General features: G+C 34.0%; 1 protein-coding gene across 1 annotated transcript in view; it reads right to left on the bottom strand.

Moving 5' to 3' along the window:
• Positions 1–15,607, bottom strand: part of LOC307003539 (fatty acyl-CoA reductase 1) — a 34,478-nt gene that overhangs the window by 5,646 nt on the left and 13,225 nt on the right. The window contains exons 3-8 of the mRNA XM_079622118.1: positions 6,395–6,570; positions 4,002–4,181; positions 3,210–3,387; positions 2,405–2,449; positions 1,425–1,543; positions 1,175–1,242 (exon numbers count right to left, since the gene is read on the bottom strand). Coding sequence (XP_079478244.1) covers positions 1,175–1,242; positions 1,425–1,543; positions 2,405–2,449; positions 3,210–3,387; positions 4,002–4,181; positions 6,395–6,570 — 766 coding nt within the window. The remainder of the gene's footprint in view (positions 1–1,174; positions 1,243–1,424; positions 1,544–2,404; positions 2,450–3,209; positions 3,388–4,001; positions 4,182–6,394; positions 6,571–15,607) is intronic.

The raw sequence follows: 15,607 nt of genomic DNA, 5'->3' as shown, positions 1-15,607 counted from the left end.
ATACACCGCGCATACAGTAAGATATGATCCGAATGATACACTACGTGCTCTCATTTAAACAAAGTAGTGCATTTGTTCAAATGTGACGTATATATCCAAAACACTGAGGAAAACTGTTTCCCACAATGCAATGTCCTCAACTTGACATTCCACTTCCAGTGTGATATAATATATTATTTCTATTCATTTTAGACATTTTAGTTTAATATAATAATAATACACATAATAATAATAAAATAACACATGCACTTGTTCTATTTTTGTTATATTTTCACTTGTTATATTTTTTCTATAGCTCATTTATTTCTATAATATAATATAATCATGTAATATAATAATATATATTTTTTTATTTACATAATAATAAACATAATAATGTAAAACGTTAGGACGTTTTATTTTTTATTTTATCATTTCCGTTTTTTTTCTATAGCAAATTTTTTCTTTAATATAACATAATATAATCATATAATGTATTTTATATATACATCTTTTATTTATATAATATTAAAATAATTTCTATAGCTAATTTATTTCTGTAATAAAGTAAAATATAATATATTTTTTCAATAGAGGTTTTATTTTTACTTCTATAAAATAATATACAATACCCTTCAGAAGTTTGGGGTCAGTGAGAGATACTTTAAATCAGCAAGGATGCATTAAATGTATCAAAAGTGACTGTAAACACATTCATAACGTTACAATTGACGTGACGAATAAACATGGAGCGTTATCAAATATGATTTTTGAACTCCCCTTTGACTCTTTAGTTGATCATGCTGCCAGAAGTTAAAGACATTTGTACTCAGAGCTGGATTAAAAAATGCAAAGTATCTATTCATGCATTTGACTCGACCTTCCATTTGCAATGTAAATTAACCTGCAGTTATGTAATTATGATTAATTTGGAGTTTGGTGTCTGGAATAAAACATGCAACATAGTAACAATACTACTGTTTCAACTGTACTGTTTAATGCATACTATTGCATCAATTTAGAGTTAAAACAATTCACACAGAAATTTTCATAAATATTTGCAAATAAACAGCAACACTTAATTACAACTATTTTTAAGGCTGAAATAACGTGCTCCAATAATCGTTGTTTTATGCACAGCATTTTTCCCAGTGTATGTAGATTACAGTATATACAGTGAAAGCATGTAACGCACCGATCTCTCCCCAGTGGAAGGGGTTAATGCCTCCTGTTGTGCAGTTGTACACAAGTGCAGTTTTCGGTCTGAAATGTAAAGATCAAAGCAAGGAAATCACAGTCAAATCATCATATTTTCCCCAATGTAAATAATATTGTAAACGAAGAGGGATTATCCAAGCCAATATTCCACGTCTTTATCCGTTAAATCACCTGCCGGTCTAACATAAGCAAATTAAAGCGGTTTGGAGAGAAAGCTGCAGGTGTACCTGTGCACCGCGGTGTACCAGCCAGCAGTCAGTGTCAGGTTTATAACCATGTCTACGGGAACCAGATCCGCCACAGCGTCATTACTGGCTCTCATGGTGCGCAGGATGCCCTTCCCAGCCTGCATCCACACACAGAAAACACACGCTCATTCAGAGAGGATGAAACTGGAGCCAGAAGCACCATATGCTTTAGTTTGTCTGCGAGGTCCACAGAGGCGTTTAGGAGGCTAATGAAATACAGACTAATTAAAAACAAGAGCAGATTGTTTTCATTGCTTAGGTCAGCGAGTGATGTGAGGAGGTGAATTGTGCCAAGAGTGTCATGTTTTTGTGGACCTGTTATGCCTTGATTTTGTTTTTGGGGTCCACTAGAATAGGTTTTCATGCTTGAATGTTCAAAAAAACATATAATTTCCCACATTTTCTCCATTGTTGCAGCTCCTTTCTTCCCAGTCTGTCAGTAACACTCTGTTTACTTCCTGTCTCTATGAAGCCCATCCTTCTGAAAAGCACACTGTGCTCTGATTGGTTGGCTGAATAAGTGTGTTGTGATTGGTCAAGGGCTTCAAGTGTTTGGGAAATGTCCCGCCCCTTACCATAACCGCCAGTTTAACACACTACTAACTAACTCAAGCAGGCCCCGCCCCTTTATTTTGCTTATGAATTATTTTAAATGAGGAATATTGTGACGCGTTCGTTCCCGGAAGAAACTCAAGACTACAATGGAGGCGTTTCAGGGAGTTATGAACCACAAGCTGAAGGTGGACATTTGTACAATTACACTTCCAGCCTTTTACATGATAAAGTATAAACTATCAATCAGACGACAAGTAGATTGTGTGCAATGGGTTTATCTGGAACGTTTTGATTATGTTGATGATTTAGAGGCCGTAGATATTCACATATCAAATATGATACAGTAGGTTTCTGTACTCTTCTACTGTAACACATCATGAAGCAGAAAATATGACAATACTTACAGCAATGAAAACACCACTTGGTCCATTGAAATTATCTATCCAACCCTGAAAAAAAAAGAGAAAAAGAGGCAATTGTGAGTTTTATTATTTTTATTTTCTCTTATATATTTAATTTGTTATAGTAAATTTGTTGTGTTTGACTTCAACTTAAATTAAACGGAAGAGAGAAACATTGCTTTGGCAAAAAAAAATAAGTTTATGTTTTTGAATTTTATTCATTAAAAAATAGTTTATTTCTAAAATCTATTATAGGTTTTGTTAATATTCTGAATAAGATTTATCTTAATTTTGTATTAATTTTAGTTAGTTTTTAGTAATTTTGTTGTGTGTGTTTTTTTATTTTTTTATATATGTATACAATTTTGATTTAGTTTTAAATTTAGTTATTTTAGTACTGAGATTATTCTTTATATTTTCTGGTTTAATTTGAGTAAGATTTTGGTAATTTTGTTGTGGTTTTTTATTTTTATTAGGTTTTTTAAATATGTCTATATAATTTGATTTAGTTTTTAGTTTTACATCAATATCTGAAATAAACTAAGTTTATATATACACACACAAACATATATATATATATAGTAAATAAAATAAAATAAAGTATATATATTTTTGATTAAGTAATATTTTATTTAACCCTGCCTCAAAAGTCTTTATGATATTTTGCTATGTATAAATGCCTATGTTTTATGCAATCATTACCTACAACCACTGAGTTACCAGCCCAGATCTTTAACCATTAAGTCCCAGAGCTGTGAAAGTTGTAAACTATCCCGGTGTAGCGTCTGACAGCAGATCCATCACTCACGGGGAAGGGCTCCTGCCAGCTGGCTCCGACGATGGAGGGTCGTATGATGCCGATGTGGAGTTTGCTGCTCTCCTGCTGGACCACACTCTCCGCCAGCGCTTTGGTGTAGGTGTACGTGTTGGGTCGGTCACCGATCAGGCGCGGTGTGATGTCACAGATGATGTTATCATCCATCCATCTACACACACACACACACACACACGTCAGTTAAGAACGACAGGCAGATAAATCACTGCTCTGCTTCAGGGTCAGACAAAACATCAGCGCTCAGATGCAATATGGCTTGTCAGAGACAAATAACGTGGAAAATCAGACATGCAATGACCAGTGGGTTTCAAACAAGAGTCAAACAAGGAAAAATTAAAAGTGAAAAAAAAATATATATATATATATATATATATATATATATATATATTATATATATATATATATATATATATATATATATATATATATATATATATAAATAAAATGTATTTATTTTCATTTCAGCTAGTTGCATAGGGCACATTTCTCATTTTAATTTAGTTTAGATAGATCAACTAAAACTGAAATAGAAATTAATAAAAACTATATAGGCAAAAAAATAAAAAATGCTACAAAAATTAGCTAAAGCTTTAAATTACTGTATGATAAAGAATACAAAAACTTATTCAAAATATTAAAACCATAAAAGTACCTTATGATGCTAAAACATCAGTGCAGTAAATATAACTTTAATATTGAAAACACTGTGGTTTTAGTGTAATTCAGATTTATATGATGATGATGATGATGATGAACTGAACTCACTCCAGAGAGTCGATGAGCTTCTTGGGCTCGACCGGAGGAGGGTAGATGACCTCGTCGATGTGTCTGCGGTTGCAGTTGGCGTAGGCAGTGGAGATGTGGATGAACGCCTGCAGGTTCTGCATCTGCTGAGCCAGAGAGAGGAGCTGCTGTGTGGCCATGACGTTCAGCTGCAAGGCATGCCTGCGGGAGACACGAGCGCTACAAACTCAGCTCAGCTTCTATATGGAGACTTCATGGGTTCCGGGACCGCAGGCACTTCATATATACAACCTTTTAGGGGTTCCGTCATGGGATCATTTTATGCATTTAGTTAATACATTTTTTGTTACATTTTATGAATTAAGCAGCACGTAAACAAACTTTATCAGTAGAAAACCGTAAAAATTACCTGTTAAACATGAAAGTATTAAGCAATAATTTAAGACATTTCTCCTTATATAAAACCTTTTCGGCACAAAGGGTTCTTTAAAATTTAGTCAAGAGTTTTATTTACTTAAAAGATGAAAATAATATATTATATAGACACATTACATGCAAAGTGAGATTTCAAGCCTTTATTTGTTATAATTTTGATGATTATGGCTTACAGCTTATGAAAACCTTTTCACAATATTCTAATTTTGAATTTGGGGTTTTCATAAGCTGTAAACTATAATCATCAAAATTATAACAAATAAAGGCTTGAAATATCTCACTTTGCATGTAATGAGTCTATATAATACAGTATATTAGTTTCACGTTTTAAGTTGAATTACTGAAATAAATGAACTTTTGCACCATATTAAAAATGTTCCAGTGTCCCCTGTATAACCTCACTGAAGCTTTTTTCCAAGAGTGTGATATTTAAGAGCAAAATGTACACAATAATCATTCATATACAGTCTGTGACCAAATAAATGACAATGAAAAAAAAATTACACAAAATATTTATATTTACAAAATATCTATAAAAACTACAATAGTAAATCCTTAATAGTAGGTCCTTTGAAGTGAGAAGACTAATTAAAACCACTGCATTCTTAGAACACTGTTACTAACAATGATGCAAAAGGTCCCGGCCGGGGAACAGATGTGTGTATAGAGGAGGATCTGTGAGTTCGATGAAACCTTTCATGCTCTTGAGTCAGCAGTTCACTAATAATTCCCTCGTTCTTCCAGCAGTGTGAACATCTGTTCCTCAGCCGGAGATACACGACACAGCAGAAGTATGTGCATCCCTCTTTTCTTTCTATCTATCTATCTATCTATCTATCTATCTATCTATCTATCTATCTATCTATCTATCTATCTATCTATCTATCTATCTATCTATCTATCTATCTATCTATCTTATCTATCTATCTATCTATCTATCTATCTATCCATCCATCCATCCATCCATCCATCTATCTAGTATCTATCCATCTATCTATGTAGTATCTATCTATCTAGTATCTATCTATATCTATCTATCTATCTATCTATCTAGTATCTATTTATCCATTCATCCATCCATCCATCCATCCACCCATCCACCCATCCACCCATCTACCCATCTATCTATCTATCTATCTATCTATCTATCTATCTATCTATCTATCTATCTATCTATCTATCTATCTATCTATCTATCTATCTATCTATCTATCCATCCATCCATCCATCCATCATCTATCCATCTATCTATCTATCTATCTAGTATCTATCCATCTATCTATCAATGTAGTATATATCTATCTATATCTATCTATCTATCTATCTAGTATCTATTTATCCATTCATCCATCCATCCATCCATCCACCCATCCATCTATCTATCTATCTATCTATCTATCTATCTATCTATCTATCTATCTATCTATCTATCTATCTATCTATCTATCTATCTATCTATCTATCTATCTATCTATCTATCTATCTATCTATCTATCTATCTATCTATCTATCTATCTATCTATCTATCTATCTATCTATCTATCTATCCATCCATCCATCCATCCATCCATCCATCCATCCATCCATCCATCCATCCATCCATCAACTATCCATCTATCTAGTATCTATCCATCTATCTATCTATGTAGTATATATCTATCTAGTATCTATCTATATCTATCTATCTAGTATCTATTTATCCATCCATCCATCCATCCATCCATCCATCCATCCATCCATCCATCCATCCATCCATCCATCCATCCATCCATCCATCCATCTATCTATCTATCTATCTATCTATCTATCTATCTATCTATCTATCTATCTATCTATCTATCTATCCATCCATCCATCTATCTATCCGAACTCCAAGTTGACGTCATGTAAGCTGACTGTCAATCCCTCTCTGAATGATGACTCCCTTCGCAAATACTCTGGCAGTGTTGTGTCATGTGTGTAAGGCTCCTGTCACTCACTTCAGAGGTTCGTCGAAGCGTATGGTGGCGGCGCAGTGGAAGATGATGTTGATACGGGAAGTGAGTGTCTGTACATCCTCTGGACTGATGGCCAGGCCGGGCTGTGTGAGCTCGCTGCTGATGGGAATGATCTTCTGATGAAACTCAGGATTATCTTCACGCACCCGGTCAAACAGCTGCGAAACCAACACACACTCTCATGTCAATGCTGATACATCATTATATCCCCACAAAACATGACAATTACCAATCAATCATTACATTCACTGAAGTACTCATACAATCTGGGTAGCATGTTACCATTATGCTAATAAAAATTAAAATTAAATAAAAAAATATTATTTGAAAACATAATGAGGGTCAACATTGAGAATAATTTGAATAAATACAAATAAATAAGTAAAAAATTAGAATGAATAAATAAATAAAAATAGGTTAAAAAAAATGTGGGTAAATACAATTTTTATTATTTGAAAAATGTGAATCACCATTGAGAATAAATAAATACATAGGCTACTGTATTATTTGAAACCTAATGAGGGTCAACATTGAGAATAATTTAAATAAATAAAAATAAAAAATGTAAATTGAGTGAATGAATGAATAAATTCATTAGGTAAATAAATAAATAATGTAATTCCTATAGTGCGAATCACCATTGAGAATAACTAGAATAAATAAACAAATAAATAAATACTGTATTATTTGAATGAAAACCTAATGAGAATCAACATTTAGAATAAATTAAATAAATAAAATAGGTAAATACTATATTATTTGAAAACCTAGTGCGAATCACCATTGAGAAAAACTAAAATAAATAAAAACTTTAAATATTTGAAAAGCTAATGAGAATCAACATTGAGAATAAGTGGAATCAATAAATAAAAAATTTTAATCACATGACAACATTTCAATAATGGGAATCTGGGTATAAATGAAAACCTTACAATGCATGGTCCTAAAAACAGGCATAATTTTTCTTTATACTTCATACAATTTCTCACCTAGTTTCTTTTGATTTTGTGGATCTGTACCTGTTTTTGTGAGAATTCACCCTTTCAGAAGATATTATGTCATTTTGAGTTGGTCAAACTACAAGATGCAAATGACAAATCTCATCATATTATGTCACCGATTTCAGCGTTTATGTAATGAAGAAAACTGCAGGCTGAAAAAATAAGATATGTATTCACCGCATTTTGCACGCAGGGTGACGTGCGTGTGCTCGTAGATCACAAATGTGCTTGCTGGGATTTCTGTCAGCGTATAATCTGATATCAAAAGAGGATTTGCAGAGGCTCTGTCCTCTCGGCTCGAGCTGACACACATGTGCTGACTTATGTTACCCACAATTCCAAGCGTCTGGCAGTGGCACATTCCGACAGCCACAGCCAATCAGAAGCCTTTCTCAGTATCAGAGCTGGCCGTAATAAGTGACCCGCCGTGACCCCACCAGCAGGCACCAGCTGAGGGCCAGACAGATGCTGTGTGATGCCTCTGACAGCTGTTTGTCTCACACACTCTCTCCAGTGCGGCGCTTTTTACATATTTATCCAACAGCAGATTTGCATTTCCTAAAGGAAATCTAAATAATAGTTCGAGGTAAGTTTCAGTGTAAATGAAACGGCTACTATAATGTAATTAATGATGCCATTTTGGGGATCATTTAAATGTCTTGCATTGCATGTTGATGTATTTCCCTTCTTTTTGTCTTTTGGATAAATACATCAAAATTAAAAGAAAAATAAACAGCGGATCACAGCTACTTTACTGTCATCAGTGTTGAACCAATCAGCATTCAGTATGCAAATAGGCACCAAAAAATTGGCATCAATAGCCACTTTTCCACCGCCGAGTCAATCCGATGCATTCAGTGCCGATGAACAATATACCTTCATCCACTGACTTTCAAAGCGCCTCTAATGACGCTGAGTTTTAGAAGGCAACTGTCGGACTCTGAGATGGCCAACGGGAACATGGTTTGTGTAACATTAGCAATTCTGACCTTATAATATGCAAATGCGACTTAATATATATCACGTAATTTTGACTTTATAACACGCAACTGCAAGTTTATATCACGTAATTCTGAGGGGGGGGGGATGTAATTTTATAATTTTGCATAATGTTAATTGCATGTAATTTTATCAATTGTGAGATAAAAAGTCATAATAATTGTGTGTTTTTTTTTATTATTCACTGGTGGAAAGAACCTTCTATAGTTTCTGGTTCAAACAAATATGACTGAATTAAACCAATATTTCCACTTGACATGATGATTGTACAGCATTCACAGTTGAGCGAGTGGATCAGTAATCTGACCTGCTGTGAGTGAGTGGAGGCGGGGCTAATTTGCATATTTGCACATCAGCGTATACTAAATGAAACAAGGGTGTAGAGTTACATTCAAGCTATTTTAATGCATGATTAAAGGAAAAAACATTTGTCATTTTGATGATCAAATATGAGTTTTAAGGGATACAAAATTTTACTGCAGGGGGATTCTTTCCATTCCACAAAAGTGTATTCATAGTGCAAAAAGGCTGGAATGGTTTTCAAAATAATACTTTTTTTTCACTGTTCACTGAATGGTTTTTCAATGACCCCGCTGTGAACCCCCTAACCCCCCCCCCCCCCCCCCCCTTTTAGGAGTGCATGCAAATACTGACCATAATATGAAATTAAATCATTATAGTAGGATTTTGAATTCTATATTAGATTTTGAAACTTAGGTAAATGGAGATTTAACACTGTAATGAGCACAGCTGTCCTTTTTACTGAAGTTAACCTAACTGTTAAACACCACATCAAAACCTCCCTGACGGACGAGAACTGGCAATACACGTCACAATCCAGTTCTTCCTGGCTTTTGCCCATGAATTACTGGGAAATTCTCTGAAAGGTACATGATGCCTTGTTGTAAACTCTTGCATGTCAGGACACATGAAGATTGTATTTGCTTTTGCAATGAGTTGGTTTAGTCATACTGAAGATGTTGTCAAAGGCGTGAGATGTACAAGTTAATTCGTTTCACACACACACATTCGTTTCTTGCACAATTAACAGGAAATTTCTAAATGTCAGTTTGAACAGTTGCTATATGAGTTTTTTTTATTATATTAAACTATAATGATTATGGTAAATCTGCCAAATACATATGACTGTCTTAATGTGATCCACAAAACATAAAGAGAAAGATGAAAAAAAAACACACAAAAAACCACACAAAATTTATTGCGCAGCAATCTTTGACATCTAGAATTTCCGGTTATACTTTGTTTTAAGGTGTCCGTGTTACAGTGTAATTATCCATTTAAGTACTGAGTAATAATTAACTACATTTACTTATGGGCTTAGGAATATGGGTTTGTTTAGGGTTAATTGCATGTAATTATGCATAATTGATTATTAATATATTACTACAGTAACTGTAATGTGTAACAAGGACACTGTAAAATAAAGTGAATTTTCAAATGCAAACAACATTTTATGATTTTAATATGGAAAATCATTATGGTAAATTATCCCACAGCTGCTGAATCCTCACACACTTAAACATGCAAATACTATGGGAATTAAGCCCGATAATATAATCTGAATGCATAAGTGTGTGCATAACTGCCATTGACTCAGATTACTAGAGATATCAGACAGCATATGAGGACAGTCTCTCTCCCTCTCTCACACACACACACACACACACACACACACACACACACACACACACACGTAGGGCTGTAAACGATTAATCGCGATTAATCGAATCCAAAATAAAAGTTTGTGTTTACATAATATATGTGTGTGTATTGTGTATAATTATATATAAATACACACACATGCATGTATATATTTAAGAAAAAATTGTTATTTAAAATATTTAAAATATATAAAATAGTTATATTTATATATAATATATTTCTCAAATATATACATGCATGTGTGTGTATTTATATATACAAAATAATTATACACAATACACACACATATATTATGTAAACACAAACTTTTATTTTGGATTCGATTAATCGCGATTAATCGTTTACAGCCCTACACAGACGCGCACACACACACACACACACCGCACAAGCGCGCGCACACACACACACACACACACACACACACACACAGAGGACGCTGGTCAGAAAAGTATTTAGAAGGTCAAGATGCAGACGAAACTACAAAAAAAAACTCTGCTCAACTCAAACTCAAGAGAATGTGAGGCACTGGATCACTCAGACATGTGAATGTTTCAAAAATGCACAAAGTGAAGGAATCATTATGGTAAATTATCCCACAGCTGCTGAATCCTCACACACTTAAACATGCAAATACTATGGGAATAAAGCCCAATAATGCATAAGTGTGTGCATAACTGCCATTAACTCAGATTACTAGAGATATAGATATGGGCCATGAGTGCAGTCTCTCTCTCTCACACACACACACACACACACAAAAACACACACACACACAGCGCAGCCAAACTTCCTGCTGCGGTGTGTGTCGCCACCAGGCAACATGAACACAACACACACCCTGTCCCCGCATGCGGGTATAGGATGATCTCTATATGCCTTCAGCACACGCTGAGATTACAGCAACACAACCATCAGATAGAGATGTCTGATCTTTCTATCAACTGTTTACCATTCGTATGTCCAATCTCTTTCCCAGAATATGTGCGCTTTAACATCCTTGCATGTGTTTACTTTACATGCACATATACAGTCATCTACTGTGTAATCTCACACTAGCCTAAAGTGCATTGAGAAAAATCCTCCAACAGTTCAGACTCAGTATTGGAAAACTGGTTGTAAGAGAAAGGAAGTGGCATGTAGATAAAGGACAGGACACGTTCAGTGTATTGAGGTCAGGGGTTCACCGAGGTCGACCATTGCAAACATTTGCTTTCTCTGTGGTGGAAATACCTAATGGTGCATTGTGGGATGGTGGTATTCTGTGCCAGTCTCAACCCTCTCGCACAAATAATCCAATTGTGTGTGTGAGAGAGAGAGAGAGAGAGAGAGAGAGAGAGAGAGAGAGAGAGAGAGAGAGAGAGAGAGAGAGAGAGAGAGAGAGAGAGCTTTACTGTTGTGCCCTTGGGTGAGTGGTAAATGTACACAAATGGGTCCATTAATTCTCTCTTCCTTATGTGTTTGAAGAAATATAAAGCAGGATCACATTAGACTGGGAATGAAACGGCCTAATGACTAAAAGAAGGATGAAGGTTAGTGACCGAATTAGCTGAAAAGAAAGAAAGAAAGAAGTGTGTGTGAGGAACAGGACGATCTGATGGCAGAAGAGGCTCATGATCTTGTAGAGTTAATGTAAGAGAGCCACTTTTATCACAGGTAGATCAATATCCCTTCCTGGACCAGACTAATTCATTAATAATTCATTATAAGACTAAAAATGCCGTCAACAGACATTAAACTCTCCAAAACATGTTCTACAAACATCAGAGCAATTCAAACGAGAACTAAAGTTACATAAAGTGTGTCTTGATTGTGAGTTCACTACTGTAAACACATTAACAAGCTGAGGGACGAGTCAAAGTGATGATCTATGGTATGAACACTACAAGCTAGCAGTGTTGTAGTACCGAACTTAAGTCTGAGTCTTTCGTGTCTTTGCCTTGTCAAGGATGTAATTATCTGGCCTCGACTACAACACTGAAAAGTTGTGAAAACTACCTTGAAACGCTATTTTATCATAATATTATCAGACTGTATCATTTTAAAAACCAAAAGCTGGAACAAAAAACAAAAACAAAGCAAACTAAGTTAGTGAGACCATAAATTACCATACAAAAAAAAACATAAAAACCATAAACACTAAATGAAGCCAATATAATTCAACATACCCAAACATCCAGTATACAATTTAATCAAAAATGTGATAAAAAATACTAATATCTAAGTACCATTGCAGTGCCATAGCCTCTCAGATATTAAACATGTCTATACTACATTGTTTTTTGGACATGTATTTTGCAAAAGTATCTTGTAAATACTATGGTATTTGAATATGATAATCATTTGGTAGCACTATAATCCATCCGTGTCTGTCTATCCATGTCTTTATTTTAGTACTTTACCCTCGAAAATGTGTCACTTTGGTTTTCAGTAGCATTGCATAGGTTATTATTAATGTCGTTTTTACATTAAAGGTGCAAAACTTCTGATATGATTTATCTTTGTTTCATTTTTTACATCACAAAAATCAGCAGTTTAAACAGGGGTGTGTAGACTTTTTATATCCACTGTGTGTGTACACTATATTGGCCAGTGTTTCAGTTTCAATGTCCAACCCCATATATATTATATATATATATGTATGTATGTGTGTATATATATATATATCTGTTGGTCAGAATCTGGTGATAGGCCGTTTAAATGAACAAACAATAGACACATTTGTTTGATGAATAGCATCCCACATTCGATATTCTTTCCCCCAAACACACAATCTGCCTGTTTGAGCTTCTGAGCATTCTTTACATGTACACACACACACGCACACACACACACACACACACACATGGTGGGACCTAATGAGGGCTTATATCAGAGGTCACAGAGTTTGCACAGCGCTGACAGAATCTGTCTATCTGACTCATAATGCTAATCTGCGTCTCGTAATATTTGAGCTTCATTCTGGCTCGGGTTCAGATCTCACATCGCTCCGTCACATCACAGCAGTCGAGTGTGTGTACTGAGATCAAAATACTCAAACGTTCAGCATTCACAACCAAGAAAACATTAAGCCGGTCATGACTTTGGATTTTGTACTGACGATTAATTGCAAAATACAAATAATTTGAATCTATTTTGTTCGTATTGTTTACAATGAAAGCCAATTTTTTACTTGGAATCGTATATATTATGATAATAAAAATAAGCCCATATTTAATGCCTTTTTTTAATACTGTGAAAGTTCATAATATTTCTATAATTAGTGTATAATAATATATATAATAAAATAATATAAAATAATATAATATAATATAGCCTAATATAATATAATATTATATAATATTATATAGCCTAATATAATATAATAATATAATATAATATAACCCTTCATTTGAATGGCAAAATGTGATTGAAATTTAAACTGCCCAATTATTGCGGTTATCAAAAAAAATTGCTATTATTGAATAAGATATACAGATATATACAGATGTTTAATTAGTAATTGTGACAGGCCTATAAAGGGTTATTATAGTTAATTTAAACTAAAAACATAAACTTGAAACAGAATAAACTAACTGAAATACAACAACAACAACAAATATATATATATATATAAACTCTGTGACCTATATGCATCTTCGATATTTGGTTGCTATACGAGTACGATACGATACAATATCCCCCAAAAAATCCCATTACAATATCCTAAATGTTAAGCGTTCCTCTTTGCTGGAATGTTCTGATCACAGTAAACGGCCATACACAAATCATTCATAATCACGTAAAGAAAACACGTATGTCATCGCTGCATTTTCCAAACTGTCCTGAGCAGCGTATGCAGTGAGAAACATGTGGCACTCCTCAAACATAAGCGCTTGAGGCAGGAGATCAGACACAACTCATCACCTCGCGGGCGCAGTGTGTATGGAAATGCATTTGACTTCTGAACGGTGGCATAGATGGGTGGCGTTTGTGGTGGTGTTGCTACGGCAACAATCAAAGAGCATTTTACAATGTGGCCCTAGGGAGACTTTTCCTGGCAGTTTTCAGAGTATCACGTTCAAGGAAAACAATAAAGATAAACCCTGATGACCGCATACGAGTAAACACAGATGGATTCAGGGTTTCTCTGGAAAGCTTTGTGCACCTGCACCGGTTCTGCATGGTTTGACGTAACTAACTTTTTAAGGATCAACGTGTTCTGCTGGCTGAAAGTTAGGACGCGATCAAATTCCATCCGTTTACAAAGGCAGAAATATCCTGTGACAGAAAGATGGTCATGAAAGATACCAGACAATGCACTGCATCGGGCTTTTGTTTGCACAACCTGACACGGGAGAAAAGCGCAGTTTTAGGGAGGTAGCAAATGTCTTAAAGTGAGCTGAACATACAGTTCCCGACGTCTTAAAGTAGGCCTGCGTGTTTAATAGGAATACAGTTATGTGATTATCAAAGCACAAACGCTGTTTTTAATAAAATAAATATATATGCGCTGCGTGTTTCAGAGTGAAGAGCGGCACTTTTCTTTTACACGCGAGCAGATCATGATCTGGTGACTTTATTTTCTCAGTTCACAGTAAATGTTGCTCGACTCGTCTCTGCGTCTGTTCTGAGTTTGATTCGCTTATAACTTGCATTTGGGAACGAAACATGCGACAACCATATTCCTAAATTTGTAATGAGAAACGCTTATAAACCGGCTGTTGTCAGCAAAACTGAAGCTTTAAGGGATCCATGTGGTTTTCCACCAAAAAATGTTTTTGACAATGAAGAAATTAAAAAGTGTGTGTATATATATATATATACTGTCAAAAGATTAATCGCATCCAAAATAAAAGTTTGTGTTTGTATAATATGTGTGTGTGTACTGTGTATAATTATTATGTATAAATACACACAAATGCATGCACATATTTAAGAAATATTTGCATTTATATACTGTATATACATTTATATAATATTATATAACATATTATATATCAATATTTTATATATAAATATAACCAATTTTTCTTAAATATATACATGATTGTGTGTGTTTTTATATATATAAATAATTATACACAGTACACACACATATATTATGTAAACACTAACTTTTATTTTGGATGCGATTAATCGCGATTAATCTTTTGACAGCCCTAATTATATATATAAACAATAGCAATATTTCTTACTTTAATATTATTAATTAATACAAATAATAATAATCATAATAAAACAACAAAACATTATTACGATTATTATTTTATAGTCATATTAATACATAAATCACAAAATCTTTGGACAAATTGTGCAGCCCTACAAGGTAGGAAAGCAACATTATTATTTTTTGTAATAGTAATCATAATGAAACATTATTGTAATTATTATTGTTGTTATTTCTATTCATAATAATGCTAATATTATTATTAATATTTTGTCATATTGACATAATAATAAATAAATAAAAATATTATTGTGCAGCCTTAAAAACTAGCAAAGAAAAACAATAAAAAAAATTCCCCTTATTTTC

Source organism: Phoxinus phoxinus, assembly GCF_949152265.1.
Source record: "Phoxinus phoxinus genome assembly, chromosome: 9".
Lineage (NCBI taxonomy): Eukaryota > Metazoa > Chordata > Actinopteri > Cypriniformes > Leuciscidae > Phoxinus > Phoxinus phoxinus.
This window is presented reverse-complemented; position numbering and strand designations above follow the sequence as displayed.